Source organism: Eschscholzia californica, unplaced genomic scaffold, assembly GCF_041429995.1.
Source record: "Eschscholzia californica isolate CP2 unplaced genomic scaffold, dmEscCali1.0.p SCAF_1, whole genome shotgun sequence".
NCBI lineage: Eukaryota > Viridiplantae > Streptophyta > Magnoliopsida > Ranunculales > Papaveraceae > Eschscholzia > Eschscholzia californica.
Genome location: NW_028238198.1, coordinates 2,976,396 through 3,000,772, shown reverse-complemented (window position 1 = coordinate 3,000,772; position 24,377 = coordinate 2,976,396). Strand labels below are relative to the sequence as shown.

The 24,377-nt window shown below is 36.1% G+C and overlaps 3 protein-coding genes across 3 annotated transcripts; 1 reads left to right on the top strand and 2 right to left on the bottom strand.

Annotated features, from left to right (window-relative positions):
* Positions 1-81: 81 nt before the first annotated feature.
* Positions 82-1,131, bottom strand: LOC147563238 (uncharacterized). The gene has a single exon (XM_086635745.1). It carries the CDS (start codon positions 997-999, stop codon positions 442-444), a length of 558 nt encoding a protein of 185 aa, XP_086491871.1. The 5' UTR covers positions 1,000-1,131; the 3' UTR covers positions 82-441.
* Positions 1,132-2,954: 1,823 nt separating this feature from the next.
* Positions 2,955-7,501, bottom strand: LOC147563237 (tRNA/rRNA methyltransferase (SpoU) family protein). Its single transcript, XM_086635740.1, has 7 exons — positions 7,211-7,501; positions 6,617-7,118; positions 6,277-6,415; positions 5,954-6,015; positions 4,802-4,940; positions 3,888-4,075; positions 2,955-3,310 (listed from the first exon to the last, which is right to left on the bottom strand). The coding sequence occupies exons 1-6, from the start codon at positions 7,377-7,379 to the stop codon at positions 3,938-3,940; spliced, it is 1,149 nt and encodes a 382-aa protein (XP_086491866.1). The 5' UTR covers positions 7,380-7,501; the 3' UTR covers positions 2,955-3,310; positions 3,888-3,937.
* A 14,261-nt stretch (positions 7,502-21,762) lies between these two features.
* LOC147563236 (Ankyrin repeat family protein) lies at positions 21,763-24,377 on the top strand. Its single transcript, XM_086635729.1, has 5 exons — positions 21,763-22,076; positions 22,252-22,384; positions 23,351-23,475; positions 23,794-23,940; positions 24,082-24,377. Exons 1-5 carry the CDS (start codon positions 21,885-21,887, stop codon positions 24,214-24,216), a joined length of 732 nt encoding a protein of 243 aa, XP_086491855.1. The 5' UTR covers positions 21,763-21,884; the 3' UTR covers positions 24,217-24,377.

Genomic DNA, 24,377 nt, shown 5'->3' with positions numbered 1-24,377 from the left:
CGAATAGTTCTCTTATTTCCCCAAATCACCCAACAAAAAAAAACATCAATGTAAGTTATTGATAATCAATAAAATATACGGAAAAAAGAGATTGTATTCATTACAAAACTTGTAATTACATTATTTCCTCAAACAACAAATCCACATTAGCTAAGATATTAGAGAAAGAGATGGGAGATCCAATGATCCCATTCGTCTAATATATCAACATTTAAAACACAAAAACAACACACACAAATTGAAGGAAGAAACAACACACCATAACATAAAAATAAATTAGCAGTGCTAAATGACCCGACAACAGGCCAAAAGTTGACGTGGTCGGTCCTAATTTGTCAAGTCGTTTCTCTCTCCTCACGCCTGACCAATTGGGGTCGGCCATCACCTTGCGGCCTGTGGTCGAAAAGTGGGGCCATTTAGCATTTTACCCAAGTGGAGAAATCAATCTCTCTTCAAGAACCCTTCAGCCATTTTAACATATTGTCCCATCCCACCACCACTATGATCAGACTTACCATCTTCACCACCACCACCATGTTTACCACCTGAAGAAGGTTCATAACTGGTTGAATGGGAACCAATAGTACCACCAGGTTCACCACTTGATGATTCAAATTTGGTTGAATGGGTAGTAATAGTGTTTGAATGATGACTACCATTATTGTTATCATTAGGAATATTAGTAGTAGTTGTTGTTGTGGTAATGGTGGCAGAAGATCCATATTTATCAAGATAATCTTCAGCTTTTTGAAGATACTTTCCTAACCCTTGAGTCTCATCTAATTTTCCAAAATGTGAAGCTCCATCAATCAAATCAGCAGCTGCTTTAGCAACTTTAGGTTTATCCATCTTGTCTGTACCTTGTTGAAGTGATTCAGCTACAATCTTAGCACTTGATAGTAACTCAGTTGTTGAAGGTTCTTTGTGATGATGTTTCTCTTTTATTTCTGATGATGAAGTTTGGGGTTTCTTTTTCTCATCTGATGAAAAGAAATCCATGATTATTGTAATAGAATTAACTAACTTAAAAGTTCATTTGTTCTTTTCTCTCTATATATAATATGTTAGATTTAGATCTTAATCCACAATTTTCTATTCTTAATCTTTATGTTTTTAGCCAAGTAAATGATGGAAGACAATAATTAAACAAGTCATTTGTGTGGTTTTTGTAAGCTTTTGGCAATTGACTCGGTTTGATCCGATTTTTAGGATGTGAAAAAAAAAGGACATAATTGGATGATTTTAGATGATAGATATTAGAAAATCCCAAAGAAAAATATTACTTGGCCCACAACACATGGCCCAAATTGGCCCTAGAGGACAAGATAGATTTCACATTATGTACTATTTTGCCTTTTGGGACCATTTATATTTAGAATTGAATCGAATTAATTTTTAAAATGTTTGCTTTTATCTTACTTGTGATGTCTGACTCGTCCGAGTATTGGGTTTACACAGTTCGACTGATTCAAATTTAGACGAATCACCACGACTGTCTAATTTTTCACTATCCATGTTATCAAGATACAGAAGAGAAGTCAAGCATATTTATACTCGGTCCGAGCTAATAATCAGGTCAATAATCCAAAGACATTCATGAATCAGTCGAATCCTTTGAGAGAGAAAATGCAAAAGGAATGTAAAGCAGGACTAAATTGTGATCACAAAAATGAATTATAATGGTTCGAGTTAATATTGATTCTCAGAAAGATTCTGCTATAACATTTCGATTTTGTGAAAGCAGAAAACGAGAGAGAAAAGAGATAGTAAAATTTATTATAGTGATAGTAATAAGAGTGTTAATAGAGAGAAGGATATATAATAAGGGTAGTATTGGAAAGAAGAATTAAAGTTTAACAGAACAAGGAGCTGCTGGGGCCAAAAATGGCTTGTTAGACAATCATGGGGGGCCAGATATGTCTGATTGGACAATTTTAGGGAGCCAAAATGGAATTAGCTTCTGTTTAGTACAAGTAACTTAAACCTAAACGGTAGCAGTGAACAGTTATACATATATATATATATATATTATATATATATATATATATCCTGCCAAAAAAGGAAAGCATGATATAAAAATATAAAATGTGACGACATGAGAGTATTATGTCCACATAGTGATGACAACATCTATCTATGAATAACTTATCCTATATAAACCACATGCCCAAGATCAATCCTTCATATCAACTCATGTTTCAGCATCTAACAGAGGGTTTTACTCCAGAGGAGTGATACTGAGAACACAGGTGGTGGTGGCCTAGTGGTGCTGGTGGCGGTGGCTGAAACCACTCGTGTTCTCAGGTCACCCCTTTGGAGTCCCTTGTTTTGGCAGGGGAGCGAAGTTATCGACTAACAACATTCCTCTGAATTATCGTAGTTTATTCTTCGTTTTGAAAATGGACCCAGTTTTAATTTGGAACTGATAATTTGGGTCCATTTCGACCATCTCATCCACCACCTCGACCTGTTCATGATATAGTAAATTCAAGGAGATTCATATACAACATCAAGATGAAGTCATAATGGTCGAGATGTGGATGAGATGGTCAAGATGGATTAATATCAGTTCTATGAAACAGGGATTCATTTTCAAAATGAGACAGGTTTTGGTCATGAAATTCTTTTGATGAAAAGTCAACTGTATTAGCTGATTCTCATAATGCAACTATTTTCTTGTTTCTGTTTTGCAGAATTCTAAAGGTCTACTCGTAAGAGCAGTCAAACTATATACATCCGTCTCTAGAAGCTCATAGCAGCAGTCAACTATATACATCCGTATAAGAGAGAGGGTAGAGAAGGTAGAGAGGGAGAGAACTAACCGATGCATGAAGAGGCAAGCGAGAAGTTGAAGTCAAGCTGTTCACTCGTAAGAGCAACCACCATTCCACCAGATAAATCAAGACATTGCTTCTGATTCATTTCATTGTGAAGGCTGAGATTAACAAAACATGTTATGAAATTGTAGAAAATTTTGATTTAGTAATTTATCGAATCAACAAGTTAATAAGCGACATAATTTTTGTACAAACTGAGTAATGAATTGGTAATTGGATTGCTAGCTATTTTCAATTATTTAACAACATAAACATGGGTTTCACCTTCTTGTACCCAATACCTGATTGGCATAAATATTTGATAAAATACAATGTGTACGTCGACGTGTCCATTAAATAAAAAAATAAACATGGGATGAAGTGATAGATTATGTAATTTGCTTGCCGGCTACGTTGAACTGACATGGCCCAGAACTGAAAGGTTTTCACATCTTCGGCAGCGGAGATGTCCTAACAACCCTTCAAAATATCTCCTGCGATACAAACCGATAATGGTAAATGGTTCGGTTGAATAGAGAGCAAAAACCTAGGCAAAAGAAAGAAGAAGAAGAAAAAAATACAACGAAAAATACTTTCAACGTAAATGACGAAGACATATAGGAGATTTTTATTCATGGTCATAAACTAAGTGACTTCTTTCCTATGGCATACATTTCATGCACCATATCCAACTTCAACGAAATAACTGGTTCAACATCGATTTCAGCATTATGTTGTTCGTCATGCCGCTTACGTGAATGTTCAGTTTTACATATGTAACTGGTTCAACATCGATTTCAGCATTATGTTGTTCGTCATGCCGCTTACCCAATTGTACATACTAAAACCCAAACATATCTGACATCTGACACAAAAAATTTAGGGTGGTTTTGGAATATAAAATCTTTACGCTACCTAATGATATTCAATTGTGCATACGTACATGAACTACCACTTAAAAGGTTGGGAATGACAGAATTCAGCTCCATTAATTTATCATAAGAAAAACAGAGTTTTACATTTTGGTTAAGGGTCCAACTGGGCACAAGAAACCATTCTGACATATAATACCTTAAAGTCAGCTGATTGCAAATTCCTCCATAGATGGGAATTATTTTGCATCAAAGCTTAGGCATCGGTCTACCCTGCTTTCGTTTTGCGAATTCCTGAGCTATGCTTATTGCGCTCCTACTGTGACGAAGTGAAAACTCAGCAAGTAGAATTTGACTTTCATCCGGCGTCAGATCACTGTGGAAACCCTGCAAATCACAGGGTCAAATAGGTTACCTCTTGGAGTATAGGTAAATACAACTTCATCCACTAGCCACTAGTAAGGCAATAGCAACCAAGCAGGAGAAATAGCACCCTTAATCAATTTATCCTTTTTTTTGAAGAATTAATCAATTTATCCTTGTAAGACATTTTACTATTTTTTATGAGGAAGAGAAAGGGATTTCCCGTTCATAGAATTCATATAATCAGCTAAGAGTTATTACGTAAGCAATTGAATGTTCAGAACATGCTCATGACCACCCTCCACGCATCAGAATAAAAAAGTTCCATATAAAGACAAATATAACATAAAGAAGAGCCATGGCTCCATGCAGGAACACTTTACGATTATAGAGTTAATCCATATAAGCACTTACTTTTTTCTAAGTAAGCATATAACTGACCTGAAATCAATTAGATGGGCTTCTAATAATTGTGAGGTGAGACATGTGTTAATTCACAAGGATAACTACTTCTAAAGATCTAGAAAGGTATATCCCCCCTAATAATGAAAAGCTTGGTAATTTATTAGGAGGAACAGCTTCATGGGTTGGTTACAATCCCTCTTGCCCGTTTATTAGTTATGGAAGATTTTTCCATCATTTGGAAACTTAACAATAAGGAGTTTTTCTTAATGTTCGAAGAAGTATCTAATTAGTATTTCTTCCATATGTTTAATCACAAGAATATGTTCGCACAGGCACAGCTATTACCAGGCGAGTGGTTCTATCACAAACGGCTTGGTGCATGAGAATTCCAGCAGCAACGGAAACATTGAAGGAGTCCACCATGCCTTTCATGGGAATACTACAGTGCAAGTCAGACAACTCCAGAGCCTCGTCACTTATGCCCCTGCAATCAGGAAAAAACAACTTCAACGAAACATAGATGAAACAAGAAGATCATAGCCAAACAAGAGAATAAGATTATATGATTAATAACCGCTTATTAGATATCAAAGTTCTTTGTCTGCTGACATACTTACAAGTAAATATTCCTATTGGAATATCTCATCCGATGTATCATGATTTTCCTCTCATCCATATAGCATGCACGAATGGCAGCTGAGATGCAGGATATATCCATGACTATTTCACGAATCATGATATCCTAAAGTGACTACTGTTAAGATGCCTGGTGTTGGCTCTTTGGGTCTTGATTAAGGCTCGTGGACCAGATGCAAACGTACTCTATAGCATGGGATGAAAGAGGACCTCCCTTTCCTAAAATGAGAACTTCCTCTCATTTCTAACTTACTGTGCTACAATGAGAAGATAAATACATGAACCACCCCAGCATACTTTATCATGTCTTTAGCATGCTGATTGATCCAAATCATGAACAGACTGAATAAAAATTAGACAATATTATCTCTGCATCTCAGAGTCCATGTCTTCTAAATTTCTAGTTTTTTTATTACGTGGATCTACTTGAACCTTATACTGGGTAAAACTTAAGGTCCGGCAGACATTTTAAAACAATAAATATTTCTATATTGCAACCGCAAGGAATCACCTAGTCTTTTATGCAGTTTATAGTTGATATATCAAGATATGGGCTTATCCCCGAGGTCATGATCATATATGTTATCGTCTTTTTGCCAATATGGTCTTGTACTTGATAATGAGTCAATGACTACATAGCTATCAAACAAAAATAATAACATAGAATTGTAAAAGAAATGATCATTATACAACTTAAATACTCGTTGCTTTTATTGCCTCCTCATGCAAAATTGCAAATACAACTCTTAATATTGACCAAGAAATATGTAATACGATAAGCCTGTGATGTGATGTAAAGCCATGTATAAGAGATCAAAAGAATTAAACCATGTAGGTTGGTGCAAACGGATAAGAGAATACCTATTTTCATTTCCGACAACTATTGCTGTAGGGCACGACCAGTCCATATCATAAACAGAAACCTAGACATGTAGAAAGGACAGTAAATTTTCTGATCTGTCTCACGATTAAGAATTGAACAAAAAAATTCACAACCAGCTTACGACGAATCTTGAGACAAATTTTTTAAATTCACAAAACTAATTTCTGATGATGAAGAACAGCGCCTTTTAAGTACTGTCACTGTATAACACTGGAGTACAAAACTTTTCCTTGACATTGTGAAACAGCTATAAAAGGATATGTATGATTGATATGAAAGTCAAACTGAAGTGTTTCAATACCGCATCTTTTCCCAAATGTGTTGTAGCAATACGATAACCCCGTGATTTAAGCACATCAAAGCATTCTTTGGTGGAGTCCCAAATTTCAATGTCCAACCATTTCTCAGCACCCATGCTAACATGACGATTATCTCTATACCTGCGACAAAGACGACAAATGAGTGACATGTTCAAAAACCGAGAAAGATGAGGTTCAAAGTCGCAAAACTTAAACCTAAATGCACATGAAAATATTGAGATTCTTGATGATAAAATACCCATATCTGAATGAACTGAAACTGGCCATGGGCAAGAGAATAACAAATAAAAATGAAAGCTTTCACCTCAAATATGGTTGCACCTTTTCGTGTTATCGCAAGAAACCACATGAACGGATTGAAACCCTAAAGCATCAGCTGAACGAAAAGCTGCCGAAACATTTCCAAAATCACCTAAACCTTCCACCACTAAACAAACAGAATAACTTCTGTTCTTCACAACATTCCTTATCCTTTCTTTCCTTGTATCCATTATATAAGGATCAAGAGCTTCTATTACTTCACTACTAGTTAAATACGAATTCCCCGATTTAAACATATCAAGATAAGGAAACCATTTCTTTTGATCATTTATTACTACTTGACCTAATTTATCAACTTCAATCTTTCTCTCCATTTTCATAAACCTAGAAACATCATCTTTGTTTGAAAGCAATTCTTCCACAGTATCTTTTGCTAAATCTTCTGATGGTTCTAAAATTACACAACTTTCAACTATTTCATCTAACTTATCTGTTGTTTCAGGGGAAATTGCTTGAGCAACAGAACCATAAAACCTCGAAGTTGCTCTTTTGTGATTAAACCCTAAAACAGTAACAAATCAAAGGTAGATTAATAAGAAAACTGAAATCAACAAGTATGTGAATCTAGAGAGAAGAAGTGGTTTAGGAACTTACCTCGGTGTTGACAGAGCAAGGAATTGAATATATTAGATGAAGGTAGAGGAATTGAATGATGAAATTGAAGTGAAAATGAAGTGAATCTCCGATGATTGGTACTAATAATTTGTAATTTGTTTTCCAGAGAAAAGAGGGATGTGCGGATTAGGGTTTTACAAGCGCTCATTGTAGAGAGTGGGAAAGGGTAAAGAATGTCTCTTTGATTCGCGACTTCGCGCCAAATGAATTAGAAGTTAGGGCTCGTACGTTCCCTTGAGAGGGTGTAAAAAGAGTGTAAGTAATGGTGGTTAGGGGTGGGAATTCTACCCGAAAGCCCGATACCCGTCACGTTTACCCGCGCCCGACAATGTCCATGGACGCCCGCGCCCGAAGATGGGTACTACCCGCCCAGCCCGATGATTTTTCGTGGGCGGGCTCGGGTGAAAAGCTCTGCCCGCCATCCCGCCCATACCCGAGCCCGATATGCTCACCCGACGGGTGCCTATAGATGCCAATCACTTTGAGTGTCGATTATACTTCACTATAAAGCCAAATAGATTTAAGGTTTCTCCCAAGATATATAAATACACATTGAAGCAACCCTAATAGTTTACCACATTGAATCTGAAAAAATCGGTAGCATAGAGAGAGAAAAAGAATCTACGTTGTCTCTCTAGCCGTTTCTCTCTTATTTACTAGACCTTCTTGTGCCAACCTTCTTCTCTATTAAATAAGTTATTGGGATCATCTTCCATTTCTATGTAGTGGTCAAATTTTAAGATTATTTTGATGTGAAGGAAGAACAAAGAAGAACTATTGAAACATACAAAGACAAGAAAAAAAGTGGAAGACAACCAAGTCTCATGTTTGCATATATAGATCTATATCAGTTGTTGATTTCTTATGTTACGGAATCTGAGTATTTTTTTCATTCTTGATTTATAAGTTTTGTAAAGATTTGGTATCAATTTGTTTAGAGAAGCTTATTTGAACAATATCAAATTTCTAGAGTATCCTGATCTGGTAGAAAAATATCAGATAAAGAAACCCGATGCCCGATTTGCCCGAAGCCCGACTTGCCCGATGCTTTAGTGGGCTTGGGCGGGCTTTGATCACAGGAGATTTCAGAAAAGCCCGCCCGAATCCGCCCGAGAACCCGAGTGGGCAGAGGAGAAACTTACCCGACCCGCCCGAGCCCGACTTAGAATTACCCGCAGGTGCCCATACCCGCCCGATTTCCACCCCTAATGGTGGTGACATCCAAAGTTGTGTTTCTTATTTGGAAAATGAACGGGGGACTCCCTCAAACATACTCTCAAGTGTACTCCCCTCACAAGACAATGTCGTTTGGTCTTTTCAATCTGACAAAACTATGAAAAGATCAAAATGGGCATGTCATTGTGAAGGGGAGTACACCTGGGAATATGCCTAGGGAGTCCCCCTATCACCATTGTTCTCTATTTTTGGGGCCTGACTTTCTTTTTTTGAGAATTCGACTACGATCTAAGTTCACGGGCGGAACCAGAAAATAGTTTTAGGGAGAGCAAAGGTGAAATCTAATAGATCAGATCATACATAAAAAAAATTGTGGGAGTCAAAATTATTATTAGAAAATCAAACTAAGAGTCATTACTAACCCAATTCCAGAGAGGGTCATTGCCCTCCCCTAGTTCCGCCCCTGTCTACGTTGGTCGTTACAAGTCATTGATACATCAGGATCTGGGATAAGTGGAAGTTCCTAAGTTTAAGGATTCTTCGCCGATATTTTGCCGAAGTGATAGACTCCAAAGGAGAAATTTCCTCCTTTAGATACGTGGAGTCCAAACTGGCTTAAACACCTCGAGATATGTAGCCGACTGAGATCTCTCTAGAAGTTTCAGGATTAAGTCGGTAGGTCACTTGGGGCTTCTGCCTCCCCAGTTCTGGGCGTAAGACATTGGTCGAACCTGTGTGGACCCCCCTTACTCCTTTGAGGACCCCAGGACTGATCTGTTCATGCCAATGGGCGTTTTGGATGGTTGGTTTCCTCTGGCCGACCTCCCAGTTAGGGGAATATGGGGTGGACCATCAAGGGCTCAATTGTCCTGTTACCTTAAGCCGGGTTGACCCAATGGACTTCAGGTCTCATCTTGCCTCTTCAGACGTTAGTCAACGTCTGGACATTTTGGGCATCATCAGTCGTTCCAGCGAAGAGAACCTTTCCCCTTCCAGGATCGTGGATGGACCAGTGCGAGCAGGGCGCCTGATGTGACATGAAAATGTCACATTTAATGCGCCTAACTTAGACTAACTAGTTCGTTTTGGGTGTTATTTTTAATAACTTATGCATGTTTTCATGATAGCTGACAAACATGAACCTAAGAGCAACTCCAATGTGGGGGGGCTGGGGGTTCCCAGCCCCAAATTTTTTACCGTTGGGAGCTCCCAACGGTAGTATTGGGGTGGATCCTCTTTAATTTCTCCTCCATTAATTTTTTTTTCAATGGATCCAAATGCCAATTTGCATAATTTAGGCTATATGAAAATGTTGAACTCCGATTTCAATTTTGTCGATGAAGTTAATTTATCGAATGATGGGATCGAAGAAAGGGTCGAAGAAAGTCTTGATTGTAATGAAACGCCAATGTCGTCGGTTTCTAGTAAGCGTTATACTAATGATGATGATATTGTGCTCGTTAATGCTTATTTACATATTGCCACCGATGCGATTATTGGTAATGATCAAAGAGCGGGTACTTTTTGGAGCAAAATTGCCGAACACTTCAACGAACGTACAAATCAAAATCGTGTACCAAAAGGTCTTAAATGTCGTTGAGGCGAAATTAACAAGCAATGCGCGAAATTTTGTGGGTATTTGGCATTGTTGCAAAGGAACCCAAAAAGCGGAGAAAATGATAATGATTGGGTAATTACTCTTATTACATTTTGACATTATTATGATTTATTTTTGACACATATTTGAAATTTTAAAATTTTATTTTTGTAGATAAAATCCGCAATAGCGATGTTTAAACAAAACGGCAACAAAGAAGTTAAGTTCGAACATTGTTATAAAATTTTGAAAAATCATCCCAAATGGTCATTAAATTTATCTCAATCTTCGTCACACAAAAGAAAAAAAAATTGACCAAGACGAAGGATCTCCCTCAATAACCCAACAAAGACCACTTGGAAGAAAAGCAAGCAAGGAGGCTAGAGATAAATCCAAAGGTAGTGAAATTTCCGCGGTGCTTGAATTTGGAAAGAGAAAATGGAGAAACAAGATAGTAGAGATAAACTTATCAATGGAAGTATGCTTCTTCAAGAGAAACAAATAGACTGCAAACATAAAGAATTAGAGGTGGAAGCAAAAAAATTAGACGTTCAACTAGATAACAACAAGGTTGAACGAATAAAAATGGGGATAGACTTGGTTGGCAAAGATAATTCAAAAATGGATCCTGAACAACTTGCTATTCATAGGATATTGCTCTCAAATTGGAAAAAGGAATATCTATGAATTTTTGTTGTTTTGATTATGTATGAATTTTAGTTGTTTTGATTATGTATGAATTTATGTGTTTTTTTTAAATAGCACTTCATTGATTGAAAACCAAATACATAATAACTCCCTACAAACACATAATCGAAATACATAATAACTCCCTACAAACACATAATCGAAATACATAAAAACAAGTAAAATAACGGAAATAGTTCCGTTTAGTCGTTGCGATCTTTAGTATTCCACAAGTGTTGTACAAGATCTGTCCTTAATCGTGTATGCAAATCCTTGCTTGTAACTCGATCAAGACGATTGAATATTTCTTCATTTCCCCCAACAACCACTTCTTCTGGAATTCTTCCATCAAAATCATTAGTCGCATTAGGTCCTTCATCTTCGATTATCATGTTATGCAATATAATACATGCCTTCATGATATCACCTAGTGTTTCTACATCCCAAAGACGTGCCGGTTCTCGGATGATAGCAAAACGAGCTTGCAATACACCAAAGGCTCGTTCAACATCTTTTCTTACCGATTCTTGACGTCTCGTAAAATATTGTTCTTGCGGAGTTAACGGATTTTGTATGCTTTTAACAAAACAACCCCATTGTGGATATATCCCATCAGCGAGATAATAACCCGTATCATGTTGATTACCATTAATCTCAAAATTAACAATTGGAGCCTTACCTGTGGCAATTGCATCGAACACCGGAGAACGCTCCAACACATTGATGTCATTCAATGATCCAGGCAACTCAAAAAATGCATGCCAAATCCAAAGATCCGACGATGCAACAGCTTCTAGTATGACTGTTGGATTATGGCAATGGCCAGTATACTGTCTGTGCCATGAAGTCGGACAATTTTTCCACGCCCAATGCATACAATCTATACTACCGAGCATTCTAGGAAATCCTTGTTTTTCACCAAGTGTTAAAAGCCTACAAATATCAGATTCATTAGGAGACCTTAAGTAACGAGGGCCAAACACATTGACGATCGTTGATACAAATTCTCGTAGTGAATCGATTGTAGTCGTCTTTCAAAGTCGAAGGTATTCGTTAATTGCATCTGCTGGTGTCGCATAAGCTCTTATGCAAAATAGTGATTATGAGCAACCAACATATTTAGGATATGAAGAAATAAATCACGACTCATGCGATATCGATTTCGGAATGTAGCAGAATCATAAAGTGGATTCTCAACAAAATAGTCACGCATCAGTCATTCATGACCCTCTTTTCTGTTACGATTTATCGTACGATGACCCGGAATAGAACCAACATGACGGGAACGTGGTCGTTGATCCCTTTCTTGTAACTCTTTTAGATACAATCCAAATAAAAATTCATCATCTTCCCTATCTTCTAACTCTTGTTGAATGATCAAATTTGCTAACTCATAACTATCATCCATTGAAGGGAGAGAGAAGATGGAAAGAATGTAGAAAGAAAATGTAGAGAATATAGAAACAAGATGTAGAAAACTTAATGGATAAGTGGTTGTATTTATAGGTGAACAAAAAGTTAAAAAAAAATCGAAATTCAAATTCCCCCCAAATTTTTTGTAAAATTTGAAATTCAAATTCCCCCCTAAATTTTGGTAAAATTTGAAATTCAAATTTCCCCCAAAATTTTGGTAAAATTTGAAATTTCAAATATTAGAGCCAAAATTTAATGGGTGAAAATTAAAACACAAACCTCACACACGTACACCACACATGTACAAAATTTAGATTTGGGAGCCCAACATTGGAGTTGCTCTAAGCCCCGGGGCTCCCAAAATTGGGAGCCCGGGCCCCATATTGGAGTTGCCCTAAGCATTGTTTGGAATAAAACGGAGCAAAACATCACATTTTCCTCCCATATGAATATATGGGCGAAACCAAAAGAAAATGACGCCAAGGGTAGTTGGTTTTTTCAAGAAATGAGAGATGTAGAGACATAAGATGAATGCACCCCCCCCCCCCCCCCCCCCCCCTTGGTTTCTAAATCAAAACCCAACTTTAAAAATCCAAAGAAGAACAAGAGCATAGAAGGATTTTATGAGCACCCCTGGGTCCAAGTCAACAAAGTTAAATAAGTTGACTAAGTCATTGGACCTAGGGTTTGTTTAAAAGAAAAGATACCAGGTCTTGTTAGGGGTTGTCTTACACTACACAACATTTTGGGTTAGAGAGTGATTGAGGAGGCTAGGGTTTTGAGTTCTTGAGAGTTTTGGAGTTTGGAAGGAAGCTTGCTAGAGAGGAAGAGGAAGAGGAGGAGGAGCCGGCCAAAGGTTGGCCGGCAAAATTGAGGGACAACCATTCACGCCGGCAACAATAACTACTCGGGTTGTTTGAAGGAGCAGCTCGGGTTCCTTCTTCATCTTGCTCGGGACACACGGGATGAGCAGCTCCGGCCACGGGACAACAAGGGGATGCACGGGTTCTTCAAAGGACGGCTCGGGTTTGCAAAGATTTGGTCGGATCTTGTCTTGGCCTAAATTTCTTCATCTTTGGCCGGATTGTTCCTAGGTGTTCCGACCACTTTCTTTGTCGGAAACCTTAAGGGCCTTTGTTCCCCATCCCATAAGTTTGCTACATGTTTGATTAGGTTTTTGGTGCTGAATCTTAGAGAGAGAAAGCTTGGTGAAGCTTTAATGGTTGGTGATAAATGGAGAAGATGATGAGGATTGTTATGGGGAACTATGATTTTTGTTTGGGGACACACATTTTGCATTTCTAAAGGGAATTCAGAATATTGCTAAGGGGAGTTCGGCAACACCTTAACTACTCATATTTTTCGACGATCTTAGTCTCGCATCATATCGAAAAAGGGAGATTCTCTCATCATTTTCTTTCCATTTATTATTCGTTCAACATGTTTAGCTAACTTTAGTGTGTCGATTATGGGATAAAGTTGTGATGAATTTGTGATTATGTTTAATATGATTTGATGTTTTGATTATGAATTGATGTTCATTTATCTCGATTATCTTTTCAATCATATTTTCATGTGTTTTGTCATGCACCTCACATAGTTAATAGATGAAACGAAGTATTCTATATAGATCGTAGTCTAAGTCAAATTTCACGTGTCCTGTCATGCGCTTCACATAGTTAGACGACTAAACAACACCTTCGACGGCTCGGGTTTAACCGATTAGGACGTTTGTTTGACTAAGTATGATCTCCGGATATACTTAGTGCTTAGAGACATCTACCTTAGGAGGCGAACTTCGATTGTACTTCGACACATTAGATCATACCAAACATGGTCATAGGTTTATCATCACGGATTTCCGGACTTCGACACCTCTCTCACTTATTGTTTCCCGACTCTTGTTCCTCCGACTCTTCTCTCGAATCTCTCTCGCCCGTTTATTTAGATTATTTAGTGTAGTTTTACTTGCTTTCTTCTTTTGTTGCTTTATCGATTAAAACCCCCCGTTTACTTTTATCTTTTTCCGTTTTTGTCTAAGTTAGCCTTTGATATCTAAACCGGTGGATAAGACCCTTCGATATCCGAGTTACCTTCCTGTCCTTGGATCGACCCCGACTTTGTCGGGTTACTACTTGATACCTCCGCTTGGATTTGCAACCTTTCGGGTGCATCAGCGCCCGCACTGAGCCCTCCACCACAAAGGGCTTATTGAGTTCTTTATATTTCTTTTAATTTAACGTATTTAGTGAAGCAAGACTAACATTAGAATACTGACCTGATACTAGCTCAATTGGTAAGTCGCATAGTTTGTGCTTAATAGGACATGCGTTCGACTCCCATTGAAAACATTTACAACTTATCTCTATCCATCTATCTTTAAAACCTTAATTTCAAATTGTGTTTAAAAATAGAGTTAACTCCTATATGGCCCCCTACTTTGTGACCAGCTTCCTTTATGGCCCCTTTTTTTTCGTAAATTCAAATATGGCCCCCTATTTTCAGGTAAATGTCATTACTACCCTTTTTAATAATAAATTTAAAACATTAAAAAAAAAATTATTTCCACCTCACCCCTCTCTCTCTCTCCACCTCATCTCTCCCTACACCTCACCCCTCTCTCTCTCTCCAATTGACCTCTCTCTCTCTCCAACTCACCTCTCTCTCTCTCCAACTCACCTCTCTCTCTCTCCAACTCACCCCTTTCTTCTCCGGCAAGGTGGCCGGCCGGAAAATTTTCCGGCCGGCCACCTTCAAACCTAAAAAAAAAAATAAAAAATTCTCTCTCCTCTCTCTCTCCAAATTTTTTTTTTTTTAAAAATCTCTCTACCAATATTTATTCAAACCACTATCTCTTTTTATACACCAAAAAAAGAGAAGATGATTCCACCTGAAAACCCACTTTCTTAATGGAAGGACCACTTAAAACACACCCACCATTATTTATTCAAACCACTATCTCTTTCTTCAAACTGGTTTAGGGCAAGTTTACAACTTTTTTCTCAGTGCTATCAAGAATCATTTGCTCCAATACCCTTTCACTTATTTTGCCAACCCCATTAAGGTTTTAATGGTGAGTTCTTCAATAATTAAAGAAGAAATTTTTGTGGGGGTACAAAATGTTTAAACTACAAATTAATCTCTGAAACTTCCTAAACTTAAAAAATCTCTCAAATTAAAAAAGAACCCATTTTTCCATTTCATTTACCCATGAACACTGAATCAACAAAAAGACAGATAGATGGTTCAACATTATGAAAATGAAGAAACCCTAATTACTAACGGGTAAAAGCGTATACAATAACACAAACATAAATAAGAAGAGCAACAGGAATGAAAGTAACAAGAGGAATAACAGCTCCAAGGGTATACTTATTATTGGAGCAATGTAAAGACCCAACCTTGATCTGAACAATATTCACCAAAGAAAGCATCAAGAAGATGAATCCAAAGAAAGACCCAATCGCAGAAGCAAGAATGGTAACTCGAAGCATCGTCTTGTTAACCCTAACCATCATAATATTATGGGTAATTGAGTGAAACCCACCATTTTGTTTAGCGATTCTGAGAGCTTGTTTAAGGGCTAAAGCAACAATACTTGAGAAGAGGAAAGATGCAAATGATAAGACTTGAAAAGTGATTAGATCTTCAGAGACATTACGAGAAGGTATACAAGTTGGGTCGGAGATTAAACTGTTGTTTGGATCTACAGAGTTGTTCACGAACAGATACTCCGGCGAAGGGAAACCCCCTTCGCCGGAGTTTTAGAGAGAGAGAGAGTTGGGAGATTTTAAAAAAAAAAAAAATTTAGAGAGAGAATTTTTTTTTTTTTTTAGGTTTGAAGGTGGCCGGCCGGAAAATTTTCCGGCCGGCCACCTTGCCGGAGAAGAAAGGGGTGAGTTGGAGAGAGAGAGGTGAGTTGGAGAGAGAGAGGGGAGAGATGAGGTGGAGAGAGAGAGGGGTGAGGTGGAAATAACTTTTATTTAATGTTTTTAAATTTAGAATTAAGAAGGGTAGTAATGACATTTACCTGAAAATAAGGAGCCATATTTGAATTTACAAAAAAAAGGGGGCCATAAAGGAAGCTGGTCACAAAGTAGGGGGCCATATAGGAATTAACTCTTAAAAATAATTGAAACTCTAATTTCTATAAAATCCTATACAAATTAAGAGACTTTGTGTTCTTTATAAACCTTTATTATAACATTTTACAGGTAAACTATTTCAAAATGGGTCCGTGGGTATATAGACCAAAATAATATTCAAAAAATGTTTATGATCCAATCTTCTCAAAACATGGATATTTAGTCCTTTTACATTATGGACATAATAACCCATTCTTTATGAGAGAACTACCGTCCATGTCCCTCCTACAAAAATCACGGGATTTTTAATTTTTCATAGTGAATTTGGAATGTTTCTAATGTGGGCGTGATTTAGGGGATTTAAAGCAACTAACGTATAAATCCGAAATTGATTTATCTCTATCTTCTAACCGTTTTGGAAAGCAAATCTATTTCCAAATCAATTCACAACAAAAATCGTAACCAAATCAATTTTCTCTCTCTTTACAGATTTGGAAACCAAATCAATTTTCTCTCTCTTACTATGTAAATTTTTTCGATTCAAATCAATTTTCTCTCACTTAACTTGCAAATTTGGAAATAGTATATTTTCTAGGATCAATTTAACGTGATTTGGGGGTTAATATACAAAACATATATATCACTTTCTCTCACTTAACTTTCAGTTTTGGAAATAGTATATTTTTCTGGGAACATTAAAGCAACATATGTTTTCGTTTTTACTCGTACATAAATACACATAGAATACAAATTATGAAACAAATACGTAAATTATGTATTATTTATGACGAGAAACCGTCATTTGTCAAGTATACAACATAATTTATCAAACGTATGTGGGTCTTGTTTAATAAATTACACATAATTTCTTTTACATTCATCCTTTACATTCTGTTACAAAAAAAAATACAAAATCTTCTTTGGTTCAAAAATGGTGCCCATCCATGTACTCTCCATTAGTTTCGTTGACTCACTTTGATTTGATGATTCTCTTTGAAATTTCATCTGGTATATCAAACCTACACACATAAATACACATACATTAAAGAAAAAAAATCATATATTATATTATAAACTACATGTACAGTTTCGTAAATTATATACAATGTTTTTCAAATTTTGACAACATTTGAAGGTTTTGAGTAGTTTGGTAAACTTATCAAGGCTACTGTTGTGGGTGAAAAGTACACGTAATGGTAAATAAATAATACATAATTTATGTGCACTTATACGTAAATTATATACATAATGGTAAGAACATGAAGATATAAGTAAATTATATATACTTTATTGCAAAGTACACGAGATTTGATAGTAAAGCGAAGTATTTCTACTAATGAAATGAGTATTGTTTTGGTGTTAAAGCACGGGTAATGTTCTATAAATTACCTATAATTTACTATAAATTGTGATAATTTACGATACAGTACATGGACTGTAAATTCTGTTATGAGTAACCGTACGAAAGAACAAATGTTTCATAAATCCGTACGGATTGAAAACCAGATCTGAAGAAAAAAATGAGAATATCATTAAGCTTAAACTACAAATCTAAAGATATCTGCTATGATGATTGATTGCAATAATGTCAAACTCGATTTGAAGGATTAAACATCAAGATCAAAAATATAAATGAAATTTTAAGAGAGAGAAAGAAAATAAACATCAAACATTCGATTGATGATTGATAATCTGATCTCACGAAATATCAGAAACAACAGAAGATTAAACATAGATCTAAAGAAATATGATATTATCACTGGATGCAAACATAACATACTAACTTTGAAGGAATCATTGAATAAGGAATAAACATACAGATCTTAAACAGTTATGAAAATTTTAGAGAGAGAAAATAAACATCATACATTCAAAGTTAATGAATTAGCAAACAGATCTTATAGATATGTATCATAAATCTGATACGTTTTATAATAGAGCGAAATAATTAGGGTTTTAGTTATAAGAAGAAATATTAGATATTAACAATGGTGTTTATAAAGATTTCGAAAGTATTAAACCTGATAAATGATGAATTTGGACAGCAATATAAAGTAGAAGAAGAAGATTTTCTGAGTTTAATGGAGGTTTGTCAACTAAATCTTTTTTAGAGAGATCAAATAAAGAGTTTCCGTTACTGAAAATAATGAAGATATCCTTACTTTGAATAGAAACATGATTGGAGAGAAATATGGGAAATAATAATGAAGATATCCTTACTTTGAATAGAAACAAGATTGGAGAGAAATATGGTAGATAAATATGGAAAAAGATATGCATAGATTTCGAAGATAAATCAGTTATAAAATATGGAAAGGTTAGATTAGGGATTATGAAATAATATTTATTCTAGAGATTTGTGTTTTCTCTCTAGATGAGACCAAATGGACTAGATATCCATTTATATTATTTTTTTTTTGTTTTAAAACCCTTTATAGGATTAGAGGGGATTATATCTACTATTAGGACCCGTTTTTTGGACTATAAACCCAAAAATTCTTTCAAAATTGTGTTCATTACTTCGACCACAAAATGAAGTTTTGTTCTCCTAAAATAATTTATAAATTTTTTTTTTCTCTTTAGTTATTTTGTAAAATGGGCAAACATAAGTAACACCTCTACCAACCTGTATAATCGACCATAAAATTTCATTCGTTCACACATAAATTGATATATTTTTTTGTTGAAAACACACTGATTGATTTAAAAATAGAAATTAAACATCCGTAACATTCATTTATTTAAGTATCTAAATATTAAAAAATAATATCAACAATAAGCAAGTGTTTCTAAAAGGATCAAAAGAAGTAAAAATCATCGACTTGAAGGATCAAAAGAAGTATCAAATACCACTATTTCATCCACTTGAAGAATCAAAAGAAGTTAGATTTACCTAGATAACAAAAACTCTTAAAAATCAAATGATTTTGTATTTAACCAATTCAAAATTTTCAAACAAAAATTGTTTTTTGATTGAACAAACACTAGGTATCAAAAGAATTAATATTGATTAAACATTCTTTCATAATATCCAAACATCTAGAATTAATCATTCAAAACAAGAAATCATAAAAAATCCTAATATCTGGAGAATTGAAAATTAAAATTCAGAACTCTAAATTTTAAAAAAACTCCAAGAAAACCCCTTCAATTATAACTTTATAGCACCGTGAAAATAGTAGGCAATGATGAAGCTCATCTCCTCTGTGCCCCAAATTCAACTCATCAGCTGGTACTTATCTTTGACAAAGGTACGATCTCTCCTTTACGTTGCAGCTTATTCTGAGGTTTAATTCTCCTTTAACCGAAATCCCGTTACGTTCTCAAAACCCCAGAAATTTCTTCCCCAACAAGTTCATCAACAATGGCTATGAACCAAAAAACAGAATCTCGAATGGAAGAAATGGATATTTTGAAAGCCAAGAGGTCAAATTCTCAAAAATCTTGGAGTTTGGTGTTTTTTTATCTTACGGTTTATTAGAATTGAATCAATAAAATACTAAAGTTTTCACCTTTAATGGGTATATGTAGTGAAGGTATATTTTTTCATTGAACAAATCCTAGGTATCAAAAGAAGAATCAATACACAAAATCAAAATGATTCCGTATTTAATCAATTCAAATTTTTCAAATTATTTTTTGACTGAACAAGTCTTGGGTACCAAAAGAAGAATCAATACACAAAATCAAAAGAATATAAAGTTATGCCGAAACAAAATAATTCTGACAACTGATAAATATATTATAAATAATAATTGGGTTAATTCCGTTTTGGCCCCCGATTTGTGACCAACTGGCCGTTTTGGCCCCTATAAGTGTCCGGCAGTTCGTTTTGGCCCCAATTTCCTGTTTGGCCCCAACATATTTTTGTAAGCTTCTCCATTCTACCCATATGGCAATTTTGTAAATTAAATATATTTTCTTTCTCTTTGTCCACCTCACTAAGCAATTGCCACGTCATATTCGTCCACATAAGGTCGCCGGAAAATGTCGTCGGCGACATCATTTCCGACGACCACCATTTTTTTTTCAACTTCTTCTTCTCCAACCATCTCCTTCCTTCTTTTTCTTCTTCTCTCTCTCTCCTTCCTCTTCTCTCTCTCTCTCCTTCCTCTTCTCTCTCTCTCTCCTTCCTCTTCTCTCTCTCCTTCTTCTTCTCTCTCTCTTTTTTCTTCTCTCTCTCTCCTTCCTCTTCTCTCTCTCTCTCCTTCCTCTTCTCTCTCTCTCTCCTTCCTCTTCTCTCTCTCTCTCCTTCCTCTTCTCTCTCTCCTTCTTCTTCTCTCTCTCCCCCCTCTTCTCTCTCTCTAAAATAATTAGGTTTCCGGCGAAGGGTTAGAGAGAGAGAGAGAAGAAGGAGAGAGAGAGAAGAAGGAGAGAGAGAGAGAGAAGAGGAAGGAGAGAGAGAAGAAGGAAGGAGATGGTTGGAGAAGAAAAAGTTGGAAAAAAATGGTGGTCGCCGGAAATGATGTCGCCGACGACATTTTCCGGCGACATTTTCCGGTGACCTTATGTGGACGAATATGACGTGGCAATTGCTTAGTGAGGTGGACAAAGAGAAAGAAAATACATTTAATTTACAAAATTGCCATAAGGGTAGAATGGAGAAGCTTACAAAAATATGTTGGGGCCAAACAGGAAATTGGGGCCAAAACGAACTGCCGGACACTTATAGGGGCCAAAACGGCCAGTTAGTCACAAATCGGGGGCCAAAACGGAATTAACCCATAATAATTTCTTAATTCAAATATTTGGACTTAGAAGATACTACAAATAACAATAACTTGATTCAAATATTTGGACACAAAAGAACTTGATATTACGCGGAGGCATTTATATAGATCAGACACATTAATCCAACACAAAGGGCTTCTAAAGGCACCAGACCAAAAAGTTGTCAGCGGGCGGGCTCTATTAGCAGCAGACCCAACAACTAATTTCTCTGTTAACACCGGTCTCATCTGTAAGCACCCGGCCTCATCTAACCTAATCCTAACCTCCATTAAATCTCAAAATTTGAAAATCAGTTTGGGGAAAAACCTTCATCTTCTCTCTCTAAAGTTCATAATCGAATTTCAAATTTTGTTCAATCAGTCCTTTCACTCTCTAAGTGTTAGAATCAACAATCATTTGGTGAAGACGGATAGTGATGAAAGATGAAAATTTTAATTTGTCCTAAAATCTATCGGACGGACTGGACCAGCCCGAAACCTAAGAGTACCAAACGGATCAGCTGATCCGGGACCTAAAAGGACAAAATGGACCAGTTGATTTGAGACCTAAAAATATCGATGATAGTGGACCTTTATTTTATTTTTTTAAAAGATGATATAACACAGTTGAAAGATGAATATCTCACTCAGATTGATGGTTCCGTTTATTTGAGTGGCCGTCGGTAAGTGTCGATGTGGTTGTCGGAGAATGTCGGTAGTAGTGCGACGTAGGATTTTGTTTTGAAAGAAAAAGAATTTTATTTTGGAAGAAGAACTAAAAGAAGAAAACGGAGTCAATGAGATGGCTGCCCACTAACAGCCTTTTGATCACGTGCCTTTAGAGCCACCCAACAGAAAACAATTGTTTCAAAATAAAGCCAATAAAGCCGGACTCTTGTTTTAGGAAACAAAACACTACCAAAGCTACAAAATCATCTTCTACAAAAAAAAAAAAACCTACAAAATCACGTCCCGACTAAAAAACAATGGAGATGGAAATGGATACTCCAAAAACGGAATCTCAAATCAAAGAAGATGATCTCTTCAAATCGGCTGAAAAAGGAGACTCTTCAATCTTCAAGTCACTTTCTGAACAAGACCTTCATAGAGTTCTCTCTCTAAGAAACGAAGATAATCGATCTCTCCTTCACGTTGCAGCTTCTTCTGCACAAACTGAGGTCTAATTCTCCTAAAACCTTATCTTTTTGGTTTCTAGGGTTTGTCTACGTTTATTTTCATTCCTATATCAAACTGAATTATTAGTTCAAAAATCTGGAGTGTTTTTGTGTTAGGGTTTATCAAAATTTACCTAATTTAAATCAATAAATTACTAAAGTTTTGACCTGGGTATAGGTAGTGAAGGTTCTATCAGGTGTTGATCCATTGATAAGTGGTGTAAATAGTACTGATGAAGAAGGATGGGCACCTATTCATTCTGCTTCTAGCATTGGCAATGCTGAAATTGTTGAAATTTTGGTTAGTAGAGGTGAGATATCTTATGGGTTTTTGCTTTTATTCCTAGCAATATATTATCACATACTCGATCCCGTCGTGAGCCGCTTACTTGAACTGTTTTTGGGGTACTCTTATGATCATGTACTCTAAATTTGGCATACCGAAATCTTATATACATACATAATTTTGCTAGAACTCGTTGGGAGTGATTGATTGCAGTTATAACCTCTTATCACAAAAAGAGTGTCTCGTGAATGATTGAGCATATGAATGGTTTTCTTAGATGAAGATTAAAGGGAATGTTTTGAGATTAAAGTGATTAATCACTTACCAAAACCATTAAGTTTACTGGATGAAAGCAATTAGACGAATTGTTAATGGATGTTCATATAAACTTGTAAACCATTAAAACTAGTAGCTAAGAGAAAAGAGGAAGAGTTGGCAGTTGCCTTAGACTTTCATCTCTAAAGATATTTATGCATTTAGGTCGGGGACCTATACAAAGTTTCAAGTTCAAGTGTTTATAGTTACTATCCATCTACAACCGTGATAGTCTTCCCGAGTTCGACCTAAGGCAGACAGTCGGGTAAACTTAAGTGCTTGTGAGGGTTGACCCAGATTAATATAATAGTTGATTGAATGGAAACAAGTTTATCATACATTTACAAGTTTTTATTTTATTTTATGATATATAGATCAATTGTGGGTATTGATCCTTCCACACCAAGGTTTGGTAAATCTTACCATCTCTCGTGGGAAGTATCTGTGTCGAAAACACAAATATTACTCCTTTATTTCCACCATTTCGGAGTATATGAACTATGATAGTATGATTGTGGATCAGATGTATTAAGTTCCTTAACAGGTAATAAACATGCCAGAAATCGATTCAGATCAATCAGCCCCCTATTTTCTCCTCACCTTTATATGTTTGTGATTTTTGTAGTGATCAGCTACATAAATGTAATTTACACTAACAGAAATCAAACATGACCAGGAGCTGATGTTAATTTAAAAAACAATGGTGGTCGAACTGCTTTACACTATGCTGCAAGCAAGGGATGGGTAAAAGTGGCCGAAATCCTGATTTCCCATGGCGCGAAGCTTAATGCAAAAGACAAGGTCTTTACCTTCTTACTACTTTTATTAAATCTTAGGTGGTTTGTAATTTGTTCTCCTTGATTGAATGTGACTTGTCTGACTCGTTTGAATTTGAATCGTCTAACAGAAATAGTCCCAAAATCAACCAAAATCAGCTATTGAAACGAGTTATACAAAAAAACACGTTGTGAAATCTAACTCGAGTCCATTCAGACCTCAAGTCAGTTTTTGAGATCTGGCTGAAAAGAAAACGAAAACTACCATAGTTGTTAATTGTTATATCCTATTTATTATTTTTTCCATCATTGATTGACATTTTAAACTTTGATTTCTTTTTAGGTTGGATGCACACCGTTGCATCGGGCAGCAAGCACAGGAAACTCAACCTTGTGTGAGCTCTTAATTGAGGAAGGAGCAGAGATTGATTCTGTCGACAGAGAAGGTCAAACTCCTCTTATGAGTGCAGTTATATGCTACAATAAAGAGGTAAATTCGATTTAGATTTCTTTTATTCGGCGAGTCGGATACTAGGAACCACAAAATCTATTATGGTGGGCTTGTGAAGTTTCTTGGAAGCTATATTTATGTATTAGTTGAATCTTTGATGATATTTTTTTCGAATAATAGGTAGCGCTTCTTCTGATAAGGCATGGAGCGGATGTAGATGTTGAAGACAAGGAGGGATATACTGTGCTTGGTCGGGCTTCAGAGGATCTTAGACCATTACTAATCGATGCCGCTAAAGCCATGCTTGAAGGTTGAATTTTGAAGCAAATTATTATATTAGAAGGATCTTCTTCCTTCCTCCAAGTTTACTTACCATGTATTTGGAGAGACTCTGAGAGTACTTGTGTGAGTGCTGATTGTTGAAGTTTCATTGAGTATAAAATTATCCAATACCCAACTAAAATTTGAATTGGCTA

Coding starts and splice junctions, on each gene's coding strand:
- LOC147563237 (XM_086635740.1), bottom strand. CDS start 7,379: ATGAGCGCTTGTAAAACCCTAATCCGCACATCCCTCTTTTCTCTGGAA. Junction 7,119..7,210: donor CTTGCTCTGTCAACACCGAG/GTAAGTTCCTAA, acceptor TTACTGTTTTAG/GGTTTAATCACAAAAGAGCA. Junction 4,076..4,801: donor GTGATAGAACCACTCGCCTG/GTAATAGCTGTG, acceptor TGTGATTTGCAG/GGTTTCCACAGTGATCTGAC.
- LOC147563238 (XM_086635745.1), bottom strand. CDS start 999: ATGGATTTCTTTTCATCAGATGAGAAAAAGAAACCCCAAACTTCATCA.
- LOC147563236 (XM_086635729.1), top strand. CDS start 21,885: ATGGAGATGGAAATGGATACTCCAAAAACGGAATCTCAAATCAAAGAA. Junction 22,077..22,251: donor CTTCTTCTGCACAAACTGAG/GTCTAATTCTCC, acceptor ACCTGGGTATAG/GTAGTGAAGGTTCTATCAGG. Junction 23,476..23,793: donor AGCTTAATGCAAAAGACAAG/GTCTTTACCTTC, acceptor ATTTCTTTTTAG/GTTGGATGCACACCGTTGCA.